The sequence below is a fragment of the Pogona vitticeps genome, chromosome 1 (assembly GCF_051106095.1).
Source record: "Pogona vitticeps strain Pit_001003342236 chromosome 1, PviZW2.1, whole genome shotgun sequence".
Classification (NCBI taxonomy): Eukaryota; Metazoa; Chordata; class Lepidosauria; order Squamata; family Agamidae; genus Pogona; species Pogona vitticeps.
In genome coordinates, this window is record NC_135783.1 from 347,671,147 (window position 1) to 347,699,062 (window position 27,916).

Sequence of the window (27,916 nt, forward strand, 5' to 3'; positions counted from 1 at the left end):
TTGAAGTTTAGGTTGTTGTCAAGTTATTCTTATAATTTTTTTTTTAAAAAGAAATAAATGTAGAAGAATGAGACACTTTTATTAGACCACTAAATGTATGTAGACTACTATATATATACACAGTGGTGCCTCGACTTATGTATGTCTCGACTTATGACCATTTCGAAGTACGACCGGCTCCGGCCGCAAAATTTTGCTTCGACTTGCGGCCGGAGCTTCCACTTACAATCAAAAAAAGGGAGGGGGAAAGGGCGGGGAATTCAAATCGCTAACCGTTGGTGGCAAAGAGGCTGTTTCTTTGTACAGTAGCTCTTTCGCCCCAACGGTTAGAGCAGGAGTCTCCTAGCCAGTCCAGATCCCTGCAGGCTGGGGGCATCCGGGACAGTTGCCCGGAGGGCAAGGCCAGGGCGAGCGGATGGAGTGCCCACGCCAGGCTCAGCCTCCCGGCTGCTGGCTGGCATGGAGGTGGTGCTGAAGGAAGCCACGTGGCCGGGCGAGTGCCTCTGATGCCCGAGGGGCTCCTATGGGGTGGGGCGTGGGGCTCCGGCGGTCTGGCACCAGGAGGGTGAACCTGGCCGGGGTGCTCCAGCCGCTCACCCCGACCTTGCCAGGGAGTAAGTGCAATCGGAGGAGGCTTGGGACTGCCTGGTAAGGTAAGGTGCTGCTTTCTGCTTTTTAAAAACAGTTCTGGGTGGGGTTTGTGGCATGATTTTGGGCTGGGGGAGTTATGTTTCTGTGCTGTGTTGTTTTGTTGTTGTTTTTTTTGCAGTCCCAGCATGGGGCTTACTCCGATGTTTATTTTTGGGTTTTGTTTTGTTTTTTGCAGCCCCAGAGCCTTTGGGGTTTGCTGCGTTCATTTTGTTTTTTGGGGGGCAGGGGGTTGCAGCCCCAGTGTATTCCTATGGGGCTTGCAGTGTTTTATTTTTATTTTATTTGGAGGGGGTAATTTTTTTTTGGCTGGAACGGATTAATCACATTCCCATGCATTCCTATGGTAAATGGTGCTTCGACTTACAACCATTTCAAGTTACGTTCATCTTCTTATTTATTATTATTTATTTATTTATTTGATTTTTATCCCGCCTATCTGGACCAACGGTCTGGAATGGATTATGGTTGTAAGTTGAGGCACCACTGTATATATGGTTTATGGTCTACACACATTTAGTGGTCTAATAAAAGTGTCTCATTCTTCTACATATATATATAAGCTTGCATTAAGTGTTTTATATATTGCATTAATTGATATATATAAATAAGTGATAGATAGATGTAAAACAATTAATGCAAACTTCCATGGATTAAAAATCCCTTCTTCAGGTATCCAGTAGTAAATTGTGAGCAATGCAAAAAAAATTATAAATGACTGTCTCAAAAATTGATGGCAAAAGTTTTCCAGGCATCCTCATAAGGTGAGTTTAAAGCTGGTTAAAACACTTGGGAGATTTCTTTCATTAACTTTTGGGAATCTCATCTATACTGGTTTTTCTAATGCAATATTGGTGCTTAGCCTGAAGAAGTGGACCACAAAAGCTTGCAAATTGTTTGATTTTTTAAAAAAGTGGTTTAATAAAGGCATCACCATCATCCTGAATTTGTGGTAAGTCTAATGTGGTGTAAGGATCAGTCGTAGACATAGTTCAGAGACCCAGATTCTATTCCCTTTGACCCATGGAATTCATTGGATAACCTTGGGCTATCTAGAGCCTTAATCAGAGTGGAGCAACTGCAGCTTTGACCCTGGGCACTGACATTTAGATAGTGCAAAAAATATTCTGCTGAACAGGAACCACCTCAAATGTATTTACAAACCAGAAGTGTACTCGTTTGTGTTTTTGGACTGCAACTCCCAGAATTCCACCCAACACACAAATCTGCACATTATTTTTTTACCTCCAGCAATTCCTTCCCCGGAGATAAAAAAATTCAGAAACAGGTGAGCTCATGTAATCCCTATGAAGTATTAGTTCAGCCCAAAGGGGTAAAACTAAGAAAGAGTGGGCTCTGAGTAAGAGATTTGAATCAGAAAGAGCAGGAGAGCTGATGAAGCTACAGCTGTTGTTGCCATGTAGACGGTTATGGAACTGTGAGCGATGTTATCAGAGGTGACAATCCTGTGACCGTAGTAGGTGGGTTGTGACATTAAAAGGGAGGGTAGAGAAATCCCCTCCTCTGTTGTATCAAGTAAGAAGATCCACCAATGTTTCCTATCATGCATGCATTTTCACATTTGTTGCAAGATGGTCACACAATGCGCAGCCTGCCGGAGCAGAGGGGACACTGAAGAGGTAACTTCTCTTCATTTCCTTATTTAAGCAATAGGATATGAGCTACTATGTGCCGGCCTTGACACAGATTTGCTTAATTCAGCTCATCCAGCCCTTCTGGCCAATGGTGAAATAAATGAAGGCTCTTGCAATCTCTGTGTTCTTTAATAATCATTTAGATCCTCTGCAAAATATCATATGCTTTTTCTAAAAGGAACCAAAGTAACAACTACGCGGAGGTAAAAGGAAGAAACTATTCTACACCATTCCACCTTAAACCACTGAAGGCTTGAGGATAAAAACAAAACAAAAACAAATAAACAAAAAACAAATAAAAACCTGTAAACGAAACAAAGCTCTCCTTTTATCTTGATGTGTCCCAAAATATAGCCAATAAACATGTCCCTCCTCATAACACACAGAGGTAGCAGATGGGTTGACTTTGTTATATGGCCAAAATAGATCTAAAGGGTGGGAATAACATTTTTCCAGAGACACAGCATTGAAGCTGCCAGGTTTTCAAAATCCACATACAAATGCAGCCTCCTGTTTCCTTCTAATGGATTTGTCCCCACGCAAAAGCAAGCTAAATTACAACTTGAAAAGCTATGAAGGATGCAGGAAGATGATCACATGCTTTTTACTGTTCAAGTCAGCTCTGCTTCTAATTCAGAAGTTCCCAGTCCTGTGCCTTTTCATTTCGGAAGACTTTTGCTCTAATTTAACAAGGAAGCTAACTCTACCCCTCCTCTCTCTCACACACACACGCACATATGCACATACACACACAATATAACAGCAGATCATGATGCTTATCTTGTCCCACTTTTGAGAAAATAAATTTGATGGAATCAGGGAATGTAATCTCATGTTGTTGTTTAGTCATTAAGTCGTGTCTGACTCTTCATGACGGACCAGAGCACGCCAGGCCCTCCTGTCTTCCACTGCCTCCCGGAGTTGGGTCAAAATCATGTTGGTCACTTCGATGACACTGTCCAACCTTCTCGTCCTCTGTCGTCCCCTTCTCCTCTTGCCTTCACACTTTCCCAAAATCAGGGTGTTTTCCCGGGAGAGTTCTCTTCTCTTGAGATGGCCAAAGTATTGGAGCCTCATCTTCAGAATCTGTCCTTCCAGTGAGCACTCAGGGTTGATTTCCTTCAAAATGGATAGGTTTGTCCTCCTTGCAGTCCAGGGGACTCTCAAGAGTCTCTTCCAGCACCACGATTCAAAAACATCGATTCTTCAGCAGTCAGTCTTCTTTATGGTCCAGCTCATGTAATCTCATGTATGTTGTCATAAATCCTGAGTAGGATGTAAAACACTTAGAAACTGGGGCAGGGGGAGAGGCAGGATTGGCCTTGGTGGTTTTGGAGGAAGCTACATTATTCCTCCCCCCTTTTTATTTTTTTATTTTTTATTTTTTTGCACAAAGCAACATATTTTTAAATGGAAGCCCAAACTTTTTCAAATAAACCCATTTGCTCAGTGCAGGGGGGGAAATCATATTGGTGTCTTCTAAGCAAGTTAGCACCACACGAGGTGATGTTCCCGTGTCACAGTTCAAACCAGTCTGTCAATACTGCTCTTTTTATTTTTTCCCTACCCTGCTTTTGAAAAGCTGCTTTCAAGAGATATTTTGGAAGAAGTCTGTCCTTGGATAAGGTTTCATTTGGCTCAGTGGTGATTTCATCCTCCTTCCGGAAAATCTCCAGACTCACGGCGAAGCTCCCGCGGTCATCCTGACCAACCCGCTCAAACCAATTCCTCTTTCCACATCATTTCCCGAAGCAGATTTGTTGTCCTGCTATAAATATTTGCACTCAGTGCTTCAGAATTTCCAAGAGATGGTCCCTCGGCTCCAGAATTAAATTAATTGTGCTCCTTCTGTCCACGATCTGTAATATATGTTGGAATGCCTCTGGAATGCTCCATCTGAACAAAACTGCAGGCAATCCTAAATTGTAACAATTCCTCACCAGACGGAGAAAGCCGTTTGCCGCTCCTCAGGGGACTATGATTCTAATTCCGGGTCCGTGTAAGAAAAGTTTCTAAATTCTTCTTGATTAATCATGGAAAGAATTCCATCTTCAATGGGGGTTAAAACAGGCTCTTCTTTTAAAAATTCGGGATCGAAGTTGCTCACGTCTTCTTTGGATTTCTGTCAAATGAAAACATAACATAAATGCTAGGTGTCTCTGCTTTCTTTGTTTTCCAGCTACGACACAGGATAAAAGTCCCTTTATTTTCACAACTCTAGCCCAAAAGCATTTTCTAGGATTGAGGTGGAATGTTCTAGAAATGGGGGGTTATTCAGAGCCACCCTGCATCAGACCAAGACTCTATTAATACTTGGAGATTTACTCTGAGTATTTTTCAATGATCACATGATGGAAATGCCAATGCGAATCAGCCCAGCCCTTTTGGCTTCAGTTCTTCCCCACCACCACTGGGGGCTTCTATATTTTTAAAGTTGAACCGATTCAAGCAAGTGCTTTCCCTGTTTGATCGTTTGTTTCGTTCTACAAAAGGATGAGGTGTGTTTCTCTGGGTGTTGTTAGGGTGACATATTCAGCTGGGGTGTGATGTTTGGGAAAGCAGGAACATCCACCCCACCATATTTATTTATTTATTAGACTTCTACCCCGCCCATCTAGACCAAAGGTCTACTCTGGGTGGCAATAGTTTTCCCTAGTCGCCCCAAAGCATTTTTTAATTCTTAAGAAAACAAACTGCCACATTGAGCGCTAGATTGCCTTATCACTGTATTGGGCAGTATGAAGGGAATAAGGCCATGGGCACATATCAAATCAGCGTAAGGGCCAATGTGAATGCTGGCACTGAAAAAGTTGGGTGCCGGTGGGTGTCTTTATGAAACGTACCTGTCCTCCGACCCGGATTTCGGCACTTCCCTCTGCTGGTGCAATGGTCCAACAGAGGGGTGCAATGGCGGCCATTACTGGTCTAGCCACATAGGGGATTGGAGGACCGGTAAGTATTTCTCTGTTAATACTGCCCCTAGAAGAAAAACATAAGCACTTAACCCTTGCAGTGCAAGGGCAGTTGTTGTTTTTTTCCTAAACTAAAACCTCAGGATTCAGGTCTACTTGCAGTGTTGGCCCTTTGAAATAAATACGTTGATTTTGTGTTGCAATTCGGGCACTCGGGCTCAAAAAGGTTTGCCAGCACTGATCTAGACCATGCCATTGTTACTTTTGCTTTTCTCCTGCTTCCTCTGTGTTTTTCCCCCCGTTTGCCATGGAAAATGGAACAAAGAGAGAAACATGATAAATCTACACAATGTCTTTCAATGGATAAACCAAAGCTGAGGTCGCCTTGCTGGCATAAAATAAACTCCAAAATCTGTGGCGAGGTGATTGCTTTAAAGGCAGAAACAAAAATGTGCATCGGTGTGCAGAAACACCAAAACAGGCCCCACATGGATCCCTTAAGAAAGCCAAAAGAACGTACAGAAAATATGCAAGTGTGTGAGCTTCCTGTGTAAACCACAGGAATCTCTCAGTATGTCTTTCACGTACTGAGTCCTGCCTGGAGATGCTGAATACGGAACCCACAACCTTTTCCAGAGAAAGCATCTGCTCTGTTATGGGTCCATCTCCCTTGTGTAAACACAGACATACACATACAACAGATTTCTAAGGACTTACAATTCGAGGTCGGAAAGGTGGCTCGATCTGGCGCTGGTTCAGCAAATCCCAATCCAGTTCCTTAAAATAGGGGTGCAGGAGGATAGCTTTCTCCCCGCCCAAGGCGCTACTGCCAAGGCGCATTTTGGGGTTCTTTGTCATGAACTAAAAAGAAAGGGAGGGCTTCATTAGCAAAACTGAGAGCCATATACTGCCTGCTTCTCTTGGCTTCCCACCAATATTTAAGCCCTGGCCTACATCCAAAGTATAAGAGACAGCCATTTTGGAAGACTGTCATGTCCTTTTTAAAAAAAAGATCTATTAGGTAGGTGTAGATTTGGGGTTTGCCACTATAGCTCCCAGAATCCTGTTCTGTTCCCAGGGTCCTTTGCAAGAAAGCCTGAACCTTAAACTCCTTTAACTCCATGCAAAACTCTAAATTACTGATATAACACCTTGTTCCAACTGATTTCATATTTTTTTCCAGAGATCTGACTTAAACAGATTCTTTTTACCTGTGAAACTAGAATTGCCAACGAAGGCCATGTTTCGGTCTTGAAGACCAAACACAAAGCAGAGCAGGCTAATTTGCAAAGTACAGGTGGTGTGAAATGCTCCTGCTGTGACAATCAGACCCTTCCAGCAATTGAATGCTTCCCTCTTCTAAATACGGATTCTCTGTACCTTACCTGGTAAACCCATATATCTGGTTAGTCTTTAAGATCTAGAGGAAAGACCTTTGTCCCAGGTTCATCACCTTCAAGAGCTTATTCATGGGGCCTCAAGCCAGGACCCCCTCGGTTGTCATGGCCAAGAGGAGCTAGGATCGCCCCTACCTGCTCTCTTTCCAATGGCAGGTAAAAACCTTCATATTTAAGCAATTCTTTGACAGTTAAGAGCCTTCATTTTCCCAGTGGATGTGCTTATTCTCATTGTTTTAAACTAAATTATTACTAGCATTTTTAATGTATTTATCATATCATTTTTGTATTCTTGTTACCTTATTAAAACACTTATTATTTTATTAAAAGCTACCCTGCATGTTTCATGTTAAAAAAATTACATAGTTTATATCAGTTAGTTATCTGCTTAAAAGCTCTTTGGTTTTTAAAACTGCCAGGCAAGAGGCACATTAAACACTGATTACAGAATATATTGCATTTATAATAAGCGCTGTTCATTGTTGGGCCAGGTAGGTGTGTATAAAAGGGAGCAAGAGAAAAAATGTGCATAATATTTTTGCCTAATTGCACATGTCATTATGTTATAGAGTATTGAACAATAGCAGAATTAGTCACAATCTGCAGGCAGAAGCCCAGCTTATCTTGTCAAAGAAAGGAAAGGGTGTTTCTCTCCTGACACTTCTTGGTGACGCAGATGTTGGGAAGTGGATACCAGAAAAATCAGGTGGATTTCACTTTTGCTGTTTCTAATCTTGTGACCATAAAAAGACACACTCAAAAGGGTAACATCTACTAGTAGTAAAAAATTTACAAGCCAAACTGGATTTTAAATAATATTACTTGGAAGGAGGGTAGGGCTTTTCCCCTTTCTCCTTCCCCCCTCCTTCTGGATAGATAAAAAATCTACAGAAACAAAGATACAAATATGTCAGGTGAAAAACAAAATAAAAATTAAAGAAGACAGAACTGTTGCAGCACCTTAAATTACACATTTCCTTATTCCCATCGTCTGATGTCTTCTACATCGGGAGGACTACAACTCCCAACATGCTGGCTGGGAGTGATGAGAGTTGCAGGTCCAACAAATCTGGAAGGCACCCCGTTGGGGAAGCCAACCTCAGGGGCAAAATTGTGCTACAAACTTATACTTCGATGTCCCTTATCACAACAATACACCAATAACAAAAACCACCTTGATCACCATAATCACTCAATCTCCTGAAAGGGACACAAAGCTGATCCCACAGCTACAAATACTCAGCTATCCCACACACTACACCAGAACACAGACAGAGTTCTAATTCCTGTCCTGGGAAGATGCCGGCCATAGAGACTGGCGAAACGTTAGGAAGAAAAACCTTCAGAACACAGCCAAATAGCCCAAAAAATCTACAACGACCATCGGATCCTGGCCATGAAAGCCTTTGAGAATACATTGAACTTACACTTCATTGTATCCTAATTTTAACTGTTTTTACTGTTCCTCACGAATCTGGGCAATGTGGGTGTCGAACATCCTTCATGCAGAGATCCCCAGCGGGCACACCATCTAAAGGCCTACATTTCCATGGAAAGAGTGATAACTAAGAGATTAAATCAGCCCTTTGGAACTGGGTTTATGACAATATATGTGCAGAACAAGTAGGTAAGGCACAAAACCTGCAAGTTCTATTGTTGTTATGCATTGTCAAGTTGGAACCAACTTACAGTGACCCTAGCAGGGTTTTTAAGATAAAGGAGATAAAGAGAGGTTTTACCACTTCCAATGAGTTTCCATGGCTGAGCAGGGATTCGAACCCTGGTCTCCAGAGTCCTAGTCCATCACTCTATCCACTGCACCACACTGGGGGCCTCTCAAGTTCTATTAAGACGTGTAAATTGGGGGGTGTGGTGCAATAAAGTCTCTTTATAGACACCAGACTATGGAGAGAAAGTTACATCCTTTTATATAGAGCTTAGGAAAGTTATTTTCTCTATTACACTTTCCGGAATCCCCTAATACCGTGTTGGCTGGAGATTCTGGAATCAAAGAATCACAGAGTTGGAAGAGACCACGGGGGCCATCGAGTCCAACCCCCCCACCATGCAGGAACATCCATCAAAGCACTCCCAACCGATGGCCATCCAGCTTCTGCTTAAAAACCTCCAAAGAAGGAGACTCCACCACCCTCCGAGGCAGCCTCTTCCACTGCCGGACAGCTCTGACCATCAGGATGTTCTTCCTAATGTTCAGATAGAATCTGTTTTCCTGTAGTTTGAAACCATTGCTCCATGTCCTAGTCTCTAGAGCCTGGAAAACAAACCTGTTCCCTCTTCAACATGACATCCTTTCAAATAATTAATCATGGCTATCATGTTCCCTCTTAACCTTCTTTTTGTAAGGCTAAACATTCCCAACTCCCTAAGCCACTCCTCATAGGACATGGTTTCCAGACCTTTGGCTATTTTGGTCGCCCTCCTCTGGACACGTTCCAGGTTGTCAACACCCTTCTTGAATTGAGGTGCCCAGAACTTGACACAATACTCCAGGTGAGGTCTGGCCAAAGCAGAACTATCACTTCCCTTGATCTGGACACTATACTCCTCTTGATGCAACCAAGAATTGCATTGGCTTTCTTGGCAGCCGCATCACACTGCTGACTCATGTTCAGTTTGTGGTTTACCAAGACTCCTAGATCCCTTTCACAGGTACTGTTGTCTAGCCAGGTTTCTTCCATCCTATATGTGTGCAGTTCATTTTTTTTCTGCCTAGGTGTAGGACCTTACATTTCTTACTGTTGAGATTCATTTTGTTAGGACTCTAATTTGTCAAGGTCATTTTGAATTTTAATCCTGTCCTCTGTGGAATTGGCAACCCCTCCCAATTTGGTATCAAATGTGAATTTAATCAGCATACTCTCTATTCCTTCATCCAGGTCATTGATTAGGATGCTATATGCTTCTGAGTATAGGTATGCACATTTATGGGGCAGGAAGATGAGTAGGCAGGGCCCCTTTTTGGCTGGATGGAATTTGTAGTAACCCGCAGTCTGACAAATCTGGCAATGCCTGAGCTCGCTTCAGGCGTCCAAATTTCAGGAAATGAACTCAGCAGCAGTGGCTTGCCTGTGAAAATTTCCCAGCGGTTTACTTACGGAGAAATCATATACTTTGCCTCTTGTGAGCCTGTGAAAATTTTGCCCTTTTGGACTTTTCTGGTGCACTTCCGGTGCCTTTCCCCATTAAGAATAACAATATTTTAATTTTCCAGTAATGAGGTTTGCTGTATATAGCAGGCACCATGCAAGGCTCATAAAGGGAGACAGGGTCCTTGGTATAGCTTGGACCCATGTCATTGAGGGCTTGAAAGGTTAGAATGAAGACTGTGAATTCTACCAGTGGAGCTGACGTAACAGGGGTTATGTAAGTTGTGTTGGGCCCTTTCTTAGAAGAAAGGCAGGGTAAAAATATTTAAAATAAATAAATAAAATGGCATTGGCATTTGGTAATTTACTGTATTTTTCCATATATAAAATGCCCCCATGTATAAGACGCCCCCCACTTTTCTGATCCAAAATTAAGAAATCTAAGAGGGGGTTAGCAAGGGTGGGGGGAAAGGGATCAAAGCGCTGCAGGATAGCTTTGATCCCTGCTTTCCGTTCCACTTGTTTTTGGTTTCTCCTGAGCCTACTTCCGTGTATAAGACGACCCTCAATTTTTAGTCTAAAGATTTTAGACAAAAGTATAGTCTTATACACGGAAAAATGTGGTATATTCCAAGCGGACAAAACATTTTTTAAAATAAATGATTTTCAAACTCTGATCACATCTGATTTGGTCATTCAACTCGTTGATTACTGAAAATGGGACATTTAGCACCTCACAATTAAAACTCAGGATGTGAAGGGCCTTTTATTCATAAAGACTATGGTGTACGGGCCACCTGTCACTTGGTTTTATCCCAAAGCACAGCTATGACCCACCCCCACAAGGGCACAGACAATCCCCCCTCAGGTTTTTGCCATCATGTCCCCTGATCCTGACTGGACTAAAAGAATCTACGCGACTCATGACTTCTCATTTGATGATAATTATTTTAAATGTTGCGGTAATAGACCTGATCATGTTGGCCAGTAGGCTGGAAGACGTTGGAATTGTAGACCCAAACTCTAACTTTTACGTCAAAAGTGCCATAGATGTGGAAAAAAACTGGTCCCATACCACTGCTATGAAGGGCTCTGAAATTTGCCTTAAAACAAAAGGACAACGTAGCAAGGAAAACGACATATAGGATGGAATGTTGAGCTTTAAATAACTCTCTTGACTCCCTTTAATGAACCTTGGGAAAAGTCATAACAGCCGATCACAAGTGTCTGCCTAGGTCTGCCAAAGGCAAGTTTAACAACAACAACAACAACAACAACAACAACAACAACAACAACAACAACAACAACAACAACAACAACAACAACAACAACAACAACAACAACAACAACAGCAGATAGTTAGGTTTTTGGTTAAAACTTGTATCTGTTATATAATACCAGCCAATGTTTTTATAATTTTGGCCGTGCCTGGAGTTTTTGAATAATAATAATAACAATATTTCCTACTTAGGGTGACCCTTTGGAGGGTTTACTAGCTAGAGAGTACTCAAAAGTGGTTTACCATTCCCTCCTTTTGGGGACTGTGCAGCTTGCCCATGGCCACACAGGCTGGCTCTTCTCCTAGGGGGCACAGTGGGGAATCAAACTCCATACCTACATTACTGAATTATTCAGCAATACAAGCTGAATTTACTTATGTTTTAAAAAGAAAGCAAATTCCTGAAGGAGGAGGAAAAGCTAAAGCCTAAAGTCATTGGTCTTGTGCATTACTTTATATTATATATTGTGATTGTTGTACCTTACTTTGAAGCCTTTAGACCAAGTCGTTTCTAAACATCTATAAAATATCACAGTTCTGACAAAATAAGCAAGCTTTGGTGAATTCCCAAAGCTATATATGGAAAGAATCACCAAGTTGGGTAGGAAGTACTTCCCTAAACTATTTAAAAATAAATACAGTGGTGCCTCGCTTAGCAAGTGCACCGTATAGCGATGTTTCCGTATAGCGATCCCTTTTTCGGGATCGCTATACGGAAACATACCCGATCTTCGCAATGGGGAAAACCCGCATTGCGAAGATCGGGTATTGCGGCGGCCATTTTGGAGCCGCCGAACAGCTGTTCGGCAGCTCCAAAATGGCCGCCGGAAGCCCAGAAATGGCTGCTGGCAGCCGTTTTCACGCCCTGGCCTCGCTTAGCGAGGGCGCGAAAATGGCTGCCGGCAAGGGGAATCCTCGCTGAACGGGTAAGTAAGCAAGGTATTGGAACTTAGTTTAATGCGTTTCAATACCTTTTCCCTACCCGTTTAGCGATGATTCCGCATAGCGAGGGTTAATCCGGAACGGATTAACCTCACTATGCGGGGCACCACTGTACATGGATTCATTCTATGTGAGCTGTTTTATCGGAGATTGGCTCTCTTGTTCTATGGATGTGTTATTGGTCGTGAAAGACCAACAAAAATTAAGAACTAGGTATTGAAAGAGGAGTAGGAGAAGAACTTTGGCCACGCAGACCCTCCCACGTCAACCCCCTAGGGTGTCTAGGTCACTTCTGTCTTCCTGATGACGCTACTCTCAAGAGTGTTCCTGGAAGGGAACTGACCTTCCGAGACCTTCCATTCAAAGGGAATTCCCTGATGCCCTCTAAGAGGAAACAGCTAAGTCATCCAAGAGACAACAGACTCTGTCTCGAGGTTTCCTAAAGGGGAAAAATCTGGGAATTACAAACCTAACCCTTTCCTGTTTACTTTTCTTTCTGTTTGAGACAATAGATATAGACTCCAAATTTCAAGGAAAAGCAGTAATTGTCTATAATACTACAGTATGTGATTGTAAACTGGCTAACCGTTTCCATCAATCTGATGACTCATCTTATTATTCAGATTCAAACTACTTATTAGTCTAAAGTCCGGGTGGAGCGTGGAAAGCCTGCAACTCCCTAGATCACTGGTTTTCTTGGCAGTCAGATTCAAGGACTTGCGTTATGACTTTTCTAGGACTGGCATTATAACTTATCCATTAACAGGATAAGAATGCACCACAATAAGTAGTAGCATGGATAGTCTTATCTTCCATGAATAATTCTAATTCTCTCTTAAAGCTGTAATTACTTCTTATGGTAGCAAATTCCATACTGTTACTATAAAGTACATAAAGACATATTTTTTGTCTTACATCAGTCTTCTACCAGAGACCTTTAGTGGGTGACCTCACTAGGTCTATTATGGGAAAGAGAGATTTTTCCCCCTTCCTATCCATTTTTCCCTAGACTATCTCTACACATTAGAGATGGCCACTGTGAGGAAATCTGATGGGTTTTGTTCTCTAGGCCAGTGGTCCCCAACCTTGGACTATAACTCCCAGAAGCCTTCACCACCACCTCTGCTGGACAGGATTTCTGGGAGTTGAACATCTGGAGGCCCACTGCTCTAGGCTGCTCCAGGTGGCGCTTATCTGCATGAGAAAGATTTAGTTTGCTCCAGGCTGCATCAATACTCTTGAGAGGAGTCTTGATGCAGGGGAGACTCTTGAGAGTCCCCTGGACTGCAAGGAGAACAAACCCATCCATTCTGAAGGAGATCAACCCTGAGTGCTCCCTGGAGGGACAGATCCTGAAGCTGAGGATCCAATACTTTGGTCATCTCATGAGAAGCGAAGACTCCCTGGAAAAGACACTGATGCTGGGAAAGTGTGAAGGCAAGAGAACAGTGTCACCGAAGCGACCAACATGAATTTGACCCAACTCTGAGAGGCAGTGGAAGACAGGAGGGCCTGGCGTGCTCTGGTCCATGGGGTCACGAAGAGTCAGACACAACTTAACGACTAAACAAAAACAACAGGCTGTATCAATGAATGTGCCACAGAGCCTAGATTCCACTCTTAATTCCTTGTCTGCAGAGAGTCTCATGAGAACTGAAAGGAGGGGACTGAGAGCAGTTACATTTTGAGGGTGAAGTTACTGGACAAAAGACCTGAACCTGATTGGATAACGTCATGTTGGGGGAACTTGGTTTTAAGATCCAGCAAGAGGCTACTTGGCGTCAGTCTGTTGAGCTAGCTATTCGTTTGTCTATCTGTCTGTCTGTCTGATGATGATGATGGATTAGATGCAACAGAGATTCAAGAGGAGGAGGAGAAATTCAGCCATGATTACTTAGCTGGAGAATAGTTATTAGGCACAATTAGTTAGTTTTTATTATTGTATGGAGAAATGCTTTCATAATTATCTGAATATGCATTGCTTATTGCTACTGTGTTGTTTTAGAACTGTACAATTGCCTTTTGAATTCTTTATACCTTTTAAATAATTTTAATAAACTTTTAAATATTTTACCCAAGTGTGATCCTTGCGGGGGAAAAGAATTTGGGTGTCTAAAGAAGGTGCCTTGGCCAAGAGGCTAGATTCACTAATTTCATTATTATGGGTGGTCTACCTTGCCTGGTTGGTGCATTCAGTAAAAGGTGCACAATCAGAAAAGATTGCTGTCTTGGGCGAAGAGACAGGTGGAAAATCCAGGTTAGAAACTTACCCATAGTGCTAACAGACACACCCTCCGGGTCTCACCCAGCCTAGAGTTCAAAGGGTGGTAAGTAACTTGAGAGGCTCCTTCCCTAGTGGCGTGCCCTCAGGGGGTTCCTTACAACCACAAAACTGCTGGTTCATTTCTTGGCTGAACAGTTGTTTGGCGCTTCCCAGGCTCACCTCCCCTGGTGGGCACCCTCTCAGAGCCCAGCGCCCCAGCTTCCTTACCACACTTCCCCCAGGCGCCACCTCTGAGTGGGTGCCTACTAGAGGAGGCAGTCTTGGGAAGCCCTGAACATCTGTTTGGCTGAGAAATGGACTGGCACAAAGGACCGAACTGGTGTTTTGTGCCCACCTGCACCTCTCTCCTGTCCCTCCTTGCTCACCTTTTGGGTTTAAATAAAGAGCTGCAAATGTTGGCTTTCTGTGGCACTCAAAAGCCACACATGTTGACTTTTCATTCACTGTGGTTCTGTGCCATCAAACTGCAACTGATTTATGGTGACCCTAATAGGGCTTTCAAGGTAACTGAGATATTTAAGGATTGGTTTACCAGTTCCTCTTGCTCAGTAAATTTCTATGGCCAAAGGGAGATTCCAACCCTGTTCTCCTAGTCGGTCGTTCTCTCCACTATACCTCACTAGGAATCCTTTTAATTGATGAACTAAAAGGTCCTAAAACCACCTTGAACTCATTTGATTTCATCTGATTGTAGAAGTGAAGGAGCATCAGTCCTGGTTTACCTGTTCAATGGGAGATTAACCAAAATTTTGAAGGTACTACTGACCCCTTGATCTAGAAGCTGAATTAGAAAAGTTGTGTCTGGAGGCAAGTACAACACTTTGACATCTTTGGTGTTGAATTTATGAGGTTCTGAGAGGGCAGGGGCACAGTATTTATTAAATCAATCAATCAATTGATTCAATAAATACTGTGCCCCTGCCCTCTCAGAACCTCATAAGTTCAACACCAACCAACCAACCAGCCAGCCAGCCAGCCAGCCAGCCAGCCAGCCAGCCAGCCAACCAACCAACCAACCAACCAACCAACCAACCTACTTACCTATCTATCTATCTGAATATTTATTTACTTATTGATTTATTTACTTATTTAAAAAATATCAGTGTATAACCAAAACCATGCAGCTCAAACCCATGCAATTAAAGGGTATTTCTCTGTCTAACATTTTTGTCACAAAATTCAAGCAAATAAATATTATTTTTTAAAAATACAGTTATGAAGCCTGAGAGAAGGGGTACAAAGGAAAAGGGCATGCGTCAAGCTGATACGTACAGCTTTTAGGATTGCCACTGCGTCTTCCTGGAGCCAAGTGGGGTAGACAATTTCGTCATTGAGGATGGCTTCAAAAAGGTCATCCTCGTTTTCCGCCTCGAAAGGGGCATGGCCACAGAGCATCTCGTAGAGCAGGACTCCCATTGCCCACCAGTCTACGTCTGGACCATAGAGCATCTCCTGGAGAATCTGCAAAATAACCGAGGCGGGATTAGCAAGAATGAAAACCAAAGGTGGAAGCCAAGGTGGGAGGAGGAATGGGCCCAAATCCATAACCCTGTCCAAGCTACTCTTAAGTCTCTGTTTGTGCCCACAGTGGATACTTGCAACACCAGACTTACATGTGACAAAAAGTATCAGAAATCAAATACAGTAGGATCCCCTAGCTGTGGGATCAGTATCCGCTGTTTTGCTTATCCACTCTCTCTCAATAAAAACAACAACAATCGAGAAATACATATTTATGTATATTTGCAGGATGTACTTAGCAAAACTGGACACTAGAGGGACCATGAAATGTATATTGTTTGATACTTCCATGGCTTTTAGCATCCATGGGGGAGGTTTGGACCTGATGCCCCATGGATTCCATGATCCTTCTGTACCACCCACTGAACAGAGTTTCCTATCCATTGAAGAGGAATGTTTTCCATTCTCTTGTGAAATGGAGAGCTGGATTTGTCCTTTGCAGGAATTCCACTATGAGGCGGGGTGGTGTTATGGGGGTGTCACCTGGCTGGAGAGGAACTGAAAGGCTTTCAGGCAAGGTCAGAGTAGGATGTCCTTTGAATCTTTTCCAGGTGTGCAACAGCTGGCTTATCTAGTACTCTTGCTACCATATGGTCAATAATATCACAGACAAAGCTTTCCTACCATTCATTTTTTTGGGGGGTGGGAATTCACATTGATGACTTCAAGAGTTGGGAAATCAAGATGATTACAGGGCACAATAAAAGGGAGAATGACCCTTCCAAGGAGACAGAGATGATACCCAAGGGTTGAACCAGAGCATGTACAAAGAACACAGCATTCATTTGCTATTAATACCCACAAAGACTAGAACTGGGGAACTGAAGGGGTATCCGCGTAGCAACATTGCTGGGCACAACTGTCTCCATATTAGCATAGATGCTCTTCCATTGGAAGACGAGGAAAGTAATTCTTCTGTTACCCATCAGCACTAGTTATTTGCAAGTGACAGATGTGTATATATCATTGCCTGCTGAAAACAGCTGACTTATATGCACAGAGAGGGGAAATGCTGTTTCTTTGACTACAACTCCCAGAATCCCCACACACACCCCTGGCTGGTGGATTCTAGGCATTGTAGGCTCTGCATTGGAGTTCACAGGTTGGAGGCAATTCTGTAGACACATTTCTGAGTGCTTGATTTCACAAACACACATTCAAAGTTGAGTTCGTCACGATGATACGAATATTTGCTCACCAACAAACATTTATATTTTTGACTCAAAGATTAAATATATTCAACAAAGCAGCTGCGCCACTTCCACTGGCCAAGCTGATGGGAAATGTGGGTTTGCTGAGAGTCCTAAGAGAATGCGAAGCCCAAGTATTGGGGGAACCCGTTCCTATACCTCGGGGGCAATATAGTCTGGGGTCCCACAGAACGTGGCTGTAGTGACGCCATCTAGGATGCCTTCTTTACACATTCCAAAGTCAGCCAGTTTGCAGTGGCCTTCGTGGTCCAGTAATACATTATCCAGTTTTAGGTCCCTGTAACAGAAAAACGGATGACTTGGTCAAACCAAAGCAGAAAGTTAGACAAAAATGATGTAAGTTAGTGAGACCAAGATGATCCCTACAATTCCTATTGCCATGGATGTGGGGGAGTCTAAAGCAGAGCTGACCAAGTTACTCCCACTAAAACATAACTTCGGCAAGCACGGATGCTAAAAATATTTTTCCTGCTTAAAACATGTGCCATAGAAAACAGAAGGCAGTTATTGTGTTCCTTATGTCATCATCACTGCCGTTATATTCAGGACCTACAATTCCCAGAATTCTATGGCATGATGACTATAGGAATTGTGTGAAATGTGGTTAAAAAAAATAAATTAAAAGACAAACAGTAACATTTCCAAGCTTTGGTAAAACCTAATCAATCCCAACAAGACAGTCCAAACTCATTGTGATGGCATCTGGGAATTGTAATCCAAAAAGTAACTTTTCCAGACACTGCACAGGTTGAAGGCCCTGTACAAATGGAGATCTGAAGGCTTTCTTGCACAAACGTTACAGATCCAGTTCCGATTGTCCATATCAGCATCTTCTCACAACTGAATGATGATAAACTTCAGTCCAGTGTGCCTCTCAATTACCCGTCATCTTCGTCACCAGAATATTAGCACAACCCTCCTGGGCCAGTTACTTAAGAGGTCTTTTGTGTGCCAGTTTCACCAGCCGCCAGTCCAATGACTTCAGGGAAGCCAGCAAGCAGGGGCAAAAATCAAACTTTTTGTGGCACCTGAAAGAATAAGCAATTTATTTCAGTATGATGCAGGCACAGTGTCTGAGGAAGTAGACTGTAATGGTTGTTGTGGGTTTTTCGGGCTCTTTGGTCGTGTTCTGAAGGTTGTTCTTCCTAACGTTTCGCCAGTCTCTGTAGCCGGCATCTTCAGAGGACAACACTCTGTGCTCTGCTGTAGTGGAGTATACTCCACTCCCAAGCAAACTGCACCAGAGCACAGAGTGTTGTCCTCTGAAGATGCCGGCCACAGAGACTGGTGAAACGTTAGGAAGAACAACCTTCAAAACACGGCCAAAGAGCCCGAAAAACTCACAACAACCATTAGATACTGGCCATGATAGCCTTCGCGAATACAAGTAGACTGTAGTCTGTGGAAGTTCATACTGAGATAAACCAGTTACTTTTTTTTCCAGATGGCCACCACTCCCTCTTTTTGGTTTAACTAGCATGGCTTGCTTAATTCAAAACTGTACTACAGAAGGAAGGAGGGCAAAATCCCACCCTTTCTGGTCACATCCTCCCTTGCCTCCATGAATGGCATTCTGAGAAGTGTGGCTTCCAAGCCTAGAAAAATAAGTATGATTTTAAAATAGGAAACCAGTGGAGTGAGGGGGGGGGTTAACAAATAGGAAAATAGGAATGAAACCGTGAGCTGTAAGCCTAAGGTGGGTAAAATAGATGCAGAAGGTAAAAGAAGAGAGCATAGCGGTGACTGGACAGATAAATAATAAAAGGCTGAGCCTTGAACCAAGAACTGATGGACATCTCAGTGGTTTAGGTATCTGGCCAGGGAATCAGAGGTTGGGAGTTTGAATCCCTGGCTCTGCCTCTCCTTGACAGGGGCTTGGATAGAGTCCCTTTCATCTCTGCATTTCTAAGATGATGATGCTATGGATCACTGAAAAGAAGCCCAATTTGAAAGGTTGGGGGCAAAATACGAAGACCTTTGAGTGAAATAATTTCAGCCTGGTAACCCATCAGATAGTCTCTAGAATTCTTGAGGAGAGTCATTAAGAAGTAGCTCCGGAAGCAGTTCATAGGGCAGCCTTCCTGAGGCAGCAACTACATGGCTGAATAGTACAGGATTTGCTGTGGAAGTAAAGCAGGTACATTTGATTTTCTTTTTTTTTTTTTAAGCTGATCAATTGACGTAAAGGCCAAGGCAAATCAACCCAGTCCTTTTATATATTTTTTTGCTTCTGCAAAAGACTTTCTCTTACCCCTATCATGGGGAGCTACTCCTTTTTTTGAAGCCAGATTGATTCAAATTGCGTTCCCCCCCCCATGTGATCAATTGTTTTGTTCTCCAAAAAGAGTAGGGAAATGACTGTAAGTACTATTCTAGTTACCTGCTAAACTGGGCATAATCTCTTGGGCAGCGGGGATACCCAATGTAGTATTCTTCTCCCAACGTATTTTTAAAGAACCAAACTACCAAGTTTAGCGCTAAATCACCTTATCGCTGCATTGCTATATTAGTTTTGTGCTAGATCACCTCTGCATGACAAAAATTATTAAGAAAATAAAAATCAATAGGAAATAGAAACAACTGCAACAAACAACTGGCAGAGATGCTTTGATGGTATTCCTGCCTTGAGCAAGGGGTTGGTCTTGATGGCCTCGTAGGCTCCTTCCAACTCCACTACTCTATGATCCTATGATTCCATGTATCTACAGCAGGCAACTGTTTCAGTACGTGTTGGTACATGATGGAGAACTTTGGAAAACTGTCGCTTTTACCTAGTGTTGTGCAACACGTTAAATAGCCTTCTGGCTTTACAATGCACCACAAAGTGAGAGCTGGGGAGAAGCAGAGGGCAGGATTAGGGATGGGTACGAACTGTGCTTTGGTACTTTGGCACATTCCAGTGGATCAGGTCCACATATGTTGTGCAGGAGCCTTGGATTCCCTGCCCCACCTACTCTTATGGATGCTCACTCAGAGGAAGAGACAGGAAGAGACGGCCAGGGTGCTTCCTTGGAGTGGGCACCCACAGAAGAGGGTGGGGTGGGGAATCTGGGATGCCCGCGCAACACCTTTGGACCCAATCCACTGAAACAGGCTGAAGTGCCAAACCGTGATTCGGCCCATTTCTAGGCAGGATCAAAGGAAAGGAGACAGTGGCATCGTCAAACCACATCAGATGGATGAGCCAGTGTAGACATTCACACCAGAACAATCTCCAGTCTTCACATATTCATCGAATCAGGACAAAAAAAGTGTACAACAGGCTGCGAATCAAGTTGCAGGAAAACCGAATCAGAGCCAGAGTAGTGGTAGCTTTAGTCTCCCTCCTTCCTTATATTCCTTCTGAAATGTAAAAATTTATGCCTTCGTTACAAAAAAAAATAACTCATTCCAGGAAGCTATATTATCTGTTACTTCTAGTATGTGATTTTGCTCCTACTTCAAATTGTTGGACAAACAGTTTAACATTACATCTTAACTGGCTCACCTTATTGCAATGGGTTATGTTCTATAATTTAGATTTTATTTTTGCCTCTCTCTCTCTCTCTTTCTCTCCCTCTCTCTCTCTCTCTTTTTGCAATTTTGTAATGAGATGGAATTCTTGGGTCTGAATATCCTCCCTCCACGGCTACCAGCAACAATAAAGTGTGCTGCTTATCTACCCACCCATAGCACTTAAAGTATTATCTGGGCTATTTACAATTTAATTATGCAGGCTTACACAGGCTTGCCCGCCCACAGTGGGAATGGAAGGCTGAGTCAACCTTGACCTGGCTACCTGAGGGGTCAAAGTCAGCATGTGAGCAGAGTCTTCACTGCAGTACTGCATTTTAACCACTGCACCACGAGGCTACTCAATCGACACTTACATTGCTGAAGATCAAGTTTTGCATTCCACGTTGGATTCTAGAAAACACATGTCAAATAATTGCAGTTCAGCAAGAGCAAAAACCACTGATCAACTGCTTCAGCATAAAGGAATTCCAGAAGCAGTGTGTTATTGGGGCCTTACATTTTGTACAGTGCTGTGTTAAATACATTCATTAGGGGGAAATGGAACTTTGAGCACACTATTCGAACCGTATTTTTTTTCTTCTGGCTTTCCTTTGGATGACTCGGACCCCCTCATGACAGCAGAGCAACTTTCCCCTCTGATGCAGAAATCTGTAAGATTTGCTGGGTCCAAAGTTAGCAGTCAAATTACCCAGCAAACGAATCTTGAGAAGAATAGGACACACCAAAACCAGAAGGGAGAGACTTGCCTAATTTGGCAGCCTGGACTGAAATTTTCAGTGTCTGTGGTTTGCGAAATGGATGTGCTGTCTCATTCTCGACCCCCCCCCCCCCGTTTCTTGGGTTTTTGCTCGAAATTGCCAAAGAGAACATGCTTGAAACACTTGACAGAAAAAGTGCTGTGCAAAGCAGAACAACGGCTTCTCACTGCAGCCTGTAACCAGAGCCTGGAAGAGTTATATTTAAATATTACAACAAATTTATTTTCAAAGTAACTAACAAAGATCCTTTCTAGGGCTCGGTGCTCATCCCCATCTCTGAGCTGTAGAGCCAGTGATTGTCCGAAGACAGTTTCCGTGGTTTTCTGACAGTATGACCAGCATGTAATATTTTAGATGTCATCAAAATGGACACATGGTCCAAAATCATTCCACTTCATTGTTAGAACTTAGTTCCTTTTGTAACTACAATTCCCATAATTAGGAAAACCAAAATCCTCCAACCGCTGACCATTCAGGTTTGGGAATTCTAGAAGTACTATTTAAATAAATAAATAAATAAATGAGCCCCACAGAATACAAAAACTCTTTCTTTTAAAACTCTACATTGCACAATGGCATTATAATGTTTGCTGTTTTATTTTCAATCCCCTTTTTAATGATACCTAGCATGGAGTTGACCTTCAGTGCCACTGGGTTGACCCTTTCATCGAGCTGTACACCAGCACACCAAGATCTCTTTCCTGATCTCTCGGACAGCTCAAAACCCCATTAGCGGATAACTAAAATTTTGATTTTGTTTGCCGCAATGTGAATTAATTTACATGTTCTTATATTGAAACTCATTTGCCATTTTGCTGCCCATTCTCCCAGTTTGGAGACATCCTTCTGGAGCTCTTCACAATCCCTTCAGGTCTTCACCACATGGAAAAGTTTCGTGTCATCTGCAAAGTTGGCCACCTCACTGCTTATCCGTGTCTCCTGGTCACCGATGAACAGGTTGAAAAGCCCCGGTGCCCAGGACAGATCCCTGAGGCACATCGCTCTTCACCTCTCACCTGTCCAGTGAACCCTGCTTCTCACCCTCCCAATGGGGGGAAAATGAAGTGAAATGACCAGTAAAAGGCACCCTGTTTCATGGTAAACAAAAAGAGAAGAACACACGAAAAAAGGACAACGGAAGAGGCACCTCTGAAATAAAATGAAGGAAACAGAAGTTTCTGCTGTCTAAACCTCTATTGTGGCACACCATTTCCCTTCCTCACAGGAAAATTTGGGTAGATTAGTGCCCTAACGGATTTATTTCAGTGTGCGATTTCACAGATTATAATCCTCTGAAGAAGTATCTGTTCGCTTTAAAGATTTCACAGAACTCTTTCAAATTTCTTTTCTGTATATGTGTATGTTCTTGTTTTTATACATCTTTCGATGACCATTAATAGCTATGTTAGTTATGGAACTTCCATAGATAGAAGTAGTATATCTAGAAAGACCAGTTTCTAAGGATGCTCCAAAAGCAGAGGCTGGCGAATACAACATGCTGACCTTCAGAAGTTCTGATCTAGCATTTACCAGGCTTCCCCATTCTTGTGCTGTTCAGGTCCCCTCAACCACAACCAGCATGGCCAATGGTTAGGAACTGGACAGGGAGTTGTAGTCCAAAATATCTGGAAGACTAGTCTAGTCTTAGGGTGTATAGCTCTAATTAGACCTGCCCTCCCTCATGTTTCATCCTTGCTGAGAATCATGGGAGATAATGGCCACAGTGTAGTGACTACATCCTATGGAAGTACTTCATGAACTCTACCAGCAGAAATATGTACCTAAGATTTATCTACTTATCATTATATTGCATCAGCTCAAATATACAGTGGTGCCTCGCTTAGCAATGTTAATTCGTTCCGAAAAAATCGCTCCTAAGCGATTTCATCGCTAAGCGAAATGCAGTTTCCCATTGAAATGCATTGAAAACCAGATAATCCGTTCCAATAGGAACAAATTGCCGTCCTTAAGCAAAAATCGCCATAGGAAACATCGCTAAGCGAAACGTGGTTCCCCAATCTCAATGGGGGAAAATATACAACAACAAATTTAAAAAGAGTCAGAACAAAGTCAAATTTGGTTTAAAAAGGGTTTATTAAGTGTACTTTATGATTTCAAACATTTTAAACAGCAAACTTTAACTTTATAAATAACAGAAAAACATTTAAAACACAACAAACATGAGGCTGTTTAAAAACCATCATTAAGTGAAACAGGGGACCCAAAATGTAATCGCTATGCAAAGCATGGTCCCAACCATCGCTAAGCGAAAATCGCCCATAGGGACCATTGCTAAATGAAGGGCAAAAACACTCCGAAAAAGTCGTCGCTAAGCGATTTCCTCGCTAAATAGAGCACCCGTTAAGCGAGGCACCACTGTATCTGGAAGACCAACCAACATTTGCTCAACTGGATGGAAATCAGAACCAAAACACACACAACCCCCCCCATGGGAAACCACATGATTGCAACATTTCTGGAAAGCCAGGCTTTGCCATCTCATATAGTGATGGGTTGTGATCTGGCTGCTTTGTTTGCAAGCCACACAAACTGAACCTGTTGAAGACTGGAAACCAGGCCCTATGAGGAAAGACTGAAAGAACTAGGCATATTTAGCCTTGAGAAAAGAAGACCAAGGGGCAATATGATTGCACTCTTCAAATCCTTGAAAGGCTGTCATACAGAGGAGGGGCAGGATTTGTTCTCAATCATTCCAGAGTACAGGATGCAAAATAATTGGCTCAAGTTACAGGAAGTCAGATTTCAGCTCAATATCAGCAAAACATTCCTAATTGTTAGAGCAGTACAACAATGGAACCAATTTCCTCAGGAAGTGATAAGCTTCCTGAGGAAGCTTATCTTGAATAAGCATTCAAGATAAAGTTAGACAGATATAAGATACACTTTAATCTGGATTCTTGCACTGAGTAATGGGTTGGGCTCAATTGCCTTATAGGTAAAGGTTCCCCTTAACATTTAGTCCAATCGTATCCGACTCTAGGGTGCAGTGCTCATCCCCGTCTCCAAGCCATAGATCCAGTGTCTGTCTGAAGACAGTTTCTGTGGTTACATGGCCAGTGCGAGTAGACACGGAACGCCGTGACCTTCCCACCAAGGTGGTACCTATTCATCTACTCACATTTTAACATGCTTTCGAACTGCTAGGTTGGCAGGAGCTGGGACAAAGTGACGGGAGCTCACTCCGTTGCGTGGATTCGATCTTATGACAGCTGGTCTTCTTACCCTGCAGCACAGAGTTTAACCTAGTTTAACCTGCAGCGCCACCACACAATTGCCTTATAGGCCACTTTCAACTCCCTTATTTTATGATTCTATAAATCTCCAAGGAAGGTTGGCCGGGAGATGCTAGTTACTATAGTTTCAAAGGTTTAGATGTGTTAACCGGCAGCTTGTATTATTATTATTATTATTATTATTATTATTATTATTATTATTATTATTATTATTATTATTATTATTATTATTATTATTATTATTATTATTAGTAGTAGTAGTAGTAGTAGTAGTAGTAGTAGTAGTAGTAGTAGTAGTATTAGTATTATTAGTATTAGTATTAGTATTAGTATTAGTATTATTAGTATTATTAGTATTATTAGTATTATTAGTATTAGTATTAGTATTATTAGTATTATTAGTATTATTAGTATTAGTATTAGTATTATTAGTATTATTAGTATTATTAGTATTAGTATTATTAGTATTATTAGTATTATTTATTTATTTATTTATTTATTTATTTATTTATTTATTTATTTATTTATTTATTTATTTATTTATTTATTTAATGCCTATCTGGACCAATGGACCACTCTAGGCAGCTTCCAACATAAAATTTAAACAATAAACACAGCAAGTGCAGAAATAATACAAAATAACTATAATATAAATAGAAAAAATAAGAAGAAAAATAATAAGAAGAAAATCAAGAGTTGACTGGAGGGAAGGTCTGAGTGAAGAACCATGTTTTTAGTTGGATTTTAAAGATGCCCAGCGTAGGGACCGTGCGAATCTCCGGAGGGAGATTGTTCCAAAGGCGAGGAGTCACCGCCGAGAAGGCCCAGTTTCATGTCTTCTCCCTCCGGGCCTCTCTCGGTGTCAGGCTCCTCAGCCTCACCTCCTGGCTCATGCGGGTGATCCGGGTAGACCGTGGTGGGAGTAGGCGCTCCACCAAGTAGCGAGGTCCCAAACCGTTTAGGGCCTTATAAGTAAGCATTAAAACTATAATGGCTGTGGATGATGGTAGTCCAATGCAGAAGAAGAATGCAAAATCAATAGAACAATGAGGTTGAAAGAGAGAATTAAAACTGAAAAGAGACAATAGAACTTGAAGAATAAGAATTAATGGGAGCAGAAAGGAAGATATGGGTATAGGAAAAAGTACTTCACATAAACCTCTTGCATGCAAAACCTACAATGGAACTCTGCAGGTGAACCAGGGCTGACCAACCTATAAGCCATGCAGTCTCAAACTTTTCTCTTGTTAATATTTTTAGAGGAGTAAAAATAGTGTTGGCCTCGATCAGTATTGTATAAGCAATACCCAGTCATTAAAAAAACAAAACCCAACCCTCTAGGCATTTGCTGGTACCTTTGGAGTTCTCCTAACAGCTGACAGGATGTGGATAATTTCATAGATAAAAATAAGTTATTGTATAAAGCGAAAATATCAGTTTCCCTGTAGCACCTTAAAAAAAGGTAAACAGGCAGAGAAAGTTTAAATCTAGGGGCAATTTCATACCAGACACATAACGAAAATAACAGCATGCCAGGAAAGGAGAGGGAACTTGTCATAAGGTAAGCGCATGAAGTGTGTGCGCGCCTATGTGTGTGTGGGCATCCAGGCAGAGGCAGCTTATTACAGTCATGGTGACAGACAAGAAATACAAACATAAGCCGAAGGCAGGCTGTGTTTTCTGGCTGCCCAGCTGAAGTTTTGCCCTTTTCAAATGGAAGCTGGTGATGCCATGCAGGGCGAGAGGCGGCTGGCGCACCGTGAGCCAGTCTTGGACCAATGTGGCTCAGAGGCACGAGGGCAGGAATGGACACAGCGACTATTAAGAAAATGCCAGAGGTGAACAGAGGAGGGCAGAAAAATAGTGGGAGGCGGTGGGGCAGCGACAATGTGATCCTCCAGAGAAAAGCATTTCCTTTCTAAAATAGGAGTAGTGAAGAATCAAAAAATAAACCAAAGTCAACTGAAGGTGCATCATTGAAAGATAAGATTATGTTGAGCCAGGCCTCTGGCTCATTTAGCCTGGTTTTGTCAACACTGGATCTGCAGAATTTCACACCGTTTTTCCGATTCTACCTGGGGAGGCCTGGGATTGAACGTGAGGCTTTTTGCATGCCAAACATTCCATCCTCCATGGAATAACAGCGCCAAGAAGGTAAGGGAGTGAAAAAGAAACAGAAAAAGAGAAGACAGTGACTAGAAAAAAGAGGAAAAGCAATCTGAAATAGAGCAAAAATAGGCAACAGGGAAACTGACAGTATGGCTTTAAAGAGTGAGCAGGAAGGTGGAAGCAGGTAGAGAGGACACACACACACAAACACACACACACACACACACACACACACACACACACACAGAGAGAGAGAGAGAGAGAGAGAGAGAGAGAGAGAGAGATGATTGAGATAATGGTGAAGAAGGAAAGAACTGATGGTTCAAGTCAAAAGTAGGCATATCAAGAAAGCAAACGAGGAGCTGAATGAGCTAGGTCCCATCGTAAGGCAGGCAAGCTAGAACATGGCCCAGAGACGAGATCAAGAACTGTTAGGCAGTGAAGAGTAAGTCAAACAAGGAAAAAACAAGAGAACAAATTTGCTAATGAGAAGCATCAGAAGTTTGGAGCAACCACCACAGGTGGTACATCATGGAAGGATGGAGGAAGAAGTATTTCCCCCATTGGTCAGTGTGTTTCACTCCCATGCCTTTTTAGACCACAACTTCCATCATCCTTGAACATTGGCCATGCTGTCTGGAGCCAGTTGTAGTGAACCATGTCAACAACTTTTGTCTTTTCATATAAATTGGGACACAGAGATGTTTCTCAGAATTGCAAGGAAAAATACCATTACACTGAATGAATGAATGAATGACAGAAAATCCTTCCTGGAAGCCTGTGGCAAGCAAACTCAGGAAGTCGCCTGATGAGCAAATAAGTTATAGCAGCTTAGATCTTTCATCATACTGAATGCATTTTTCTAGCTTGCCGAAATCATAAAGCCAATACACTCTGAACAGTACTGCTATTCTGTGCATGCCAGGGAGGTGAAACTGGATAGTTTCCCCTCTGGAGCCAACCATGCAAACTACATTCCATGACACTGGAAAAAATAGGATCTTAATTTCCTAAGGTTTTGACAAGCATTTCCCCCTCCTTTAAAATTGGAATTTAACTCCAAACGTGGTAGGTGATTTTCTGCTAGTTTCCGGAAGTCTGTGAAACTCTGCATTTCTTCCCCCCCTCCCCTCCATGTTTTGGGACTAATTTGCTACTTCTAAAAGCTGTAGTGCACAGAGACAGGTGCTGAGCTTCAAAACACTGGATTGGGGTGTTTTTCTGCGAGGCTGATCAACAGAATCTCTGTTCTGTAATGCGTGGCATCCTGTGAAAGTCAAATTATATCTTGACGTGGAAGCAGGTTCAGTAAGGGAGGGTTGC

At 42.4% G+C, this 27,916-nt stretch overlaps 1 protein-coding gene across 2 annotated transcripts in view; it reads right to left on the minus strand.

Moving 5' to 3' along the window:
* Nucleotides 1-2,413: 2,413 nt before the first annotated feature.
* The window catches only part of PRKCH (protein kinase C eta), a 106,274-nt gene continuing 80,771 nt past the window's right edge, over nt 2,414-27,916 (minus strand). For both annotated transcript variants that reach the window (XM_072986807.2, XM_072986806.2), the window contains 4 exons: nt 17,095-17,233; nt 15,497-15,685; nt 5,933-6,076; nt 2,414-4,425 (listed from right to left, as the gene is read on the minus strand). In XM_072986807.2, the coding sequence (XP_072842908.2) occupies nt 4,279-4,425; nt 5,933-6,076; nt 15,497-15,685; nt 17,095-17,233 (619 nt within the window). In that variant the 3' untranslated portion in view covers nt 2,414-4,278. The remainder of the gene's footprint in view (nt 4,426-5,932; nt 6,077-15,496; nt 15,686-17,094; nt 17,234-27,916) is intronic.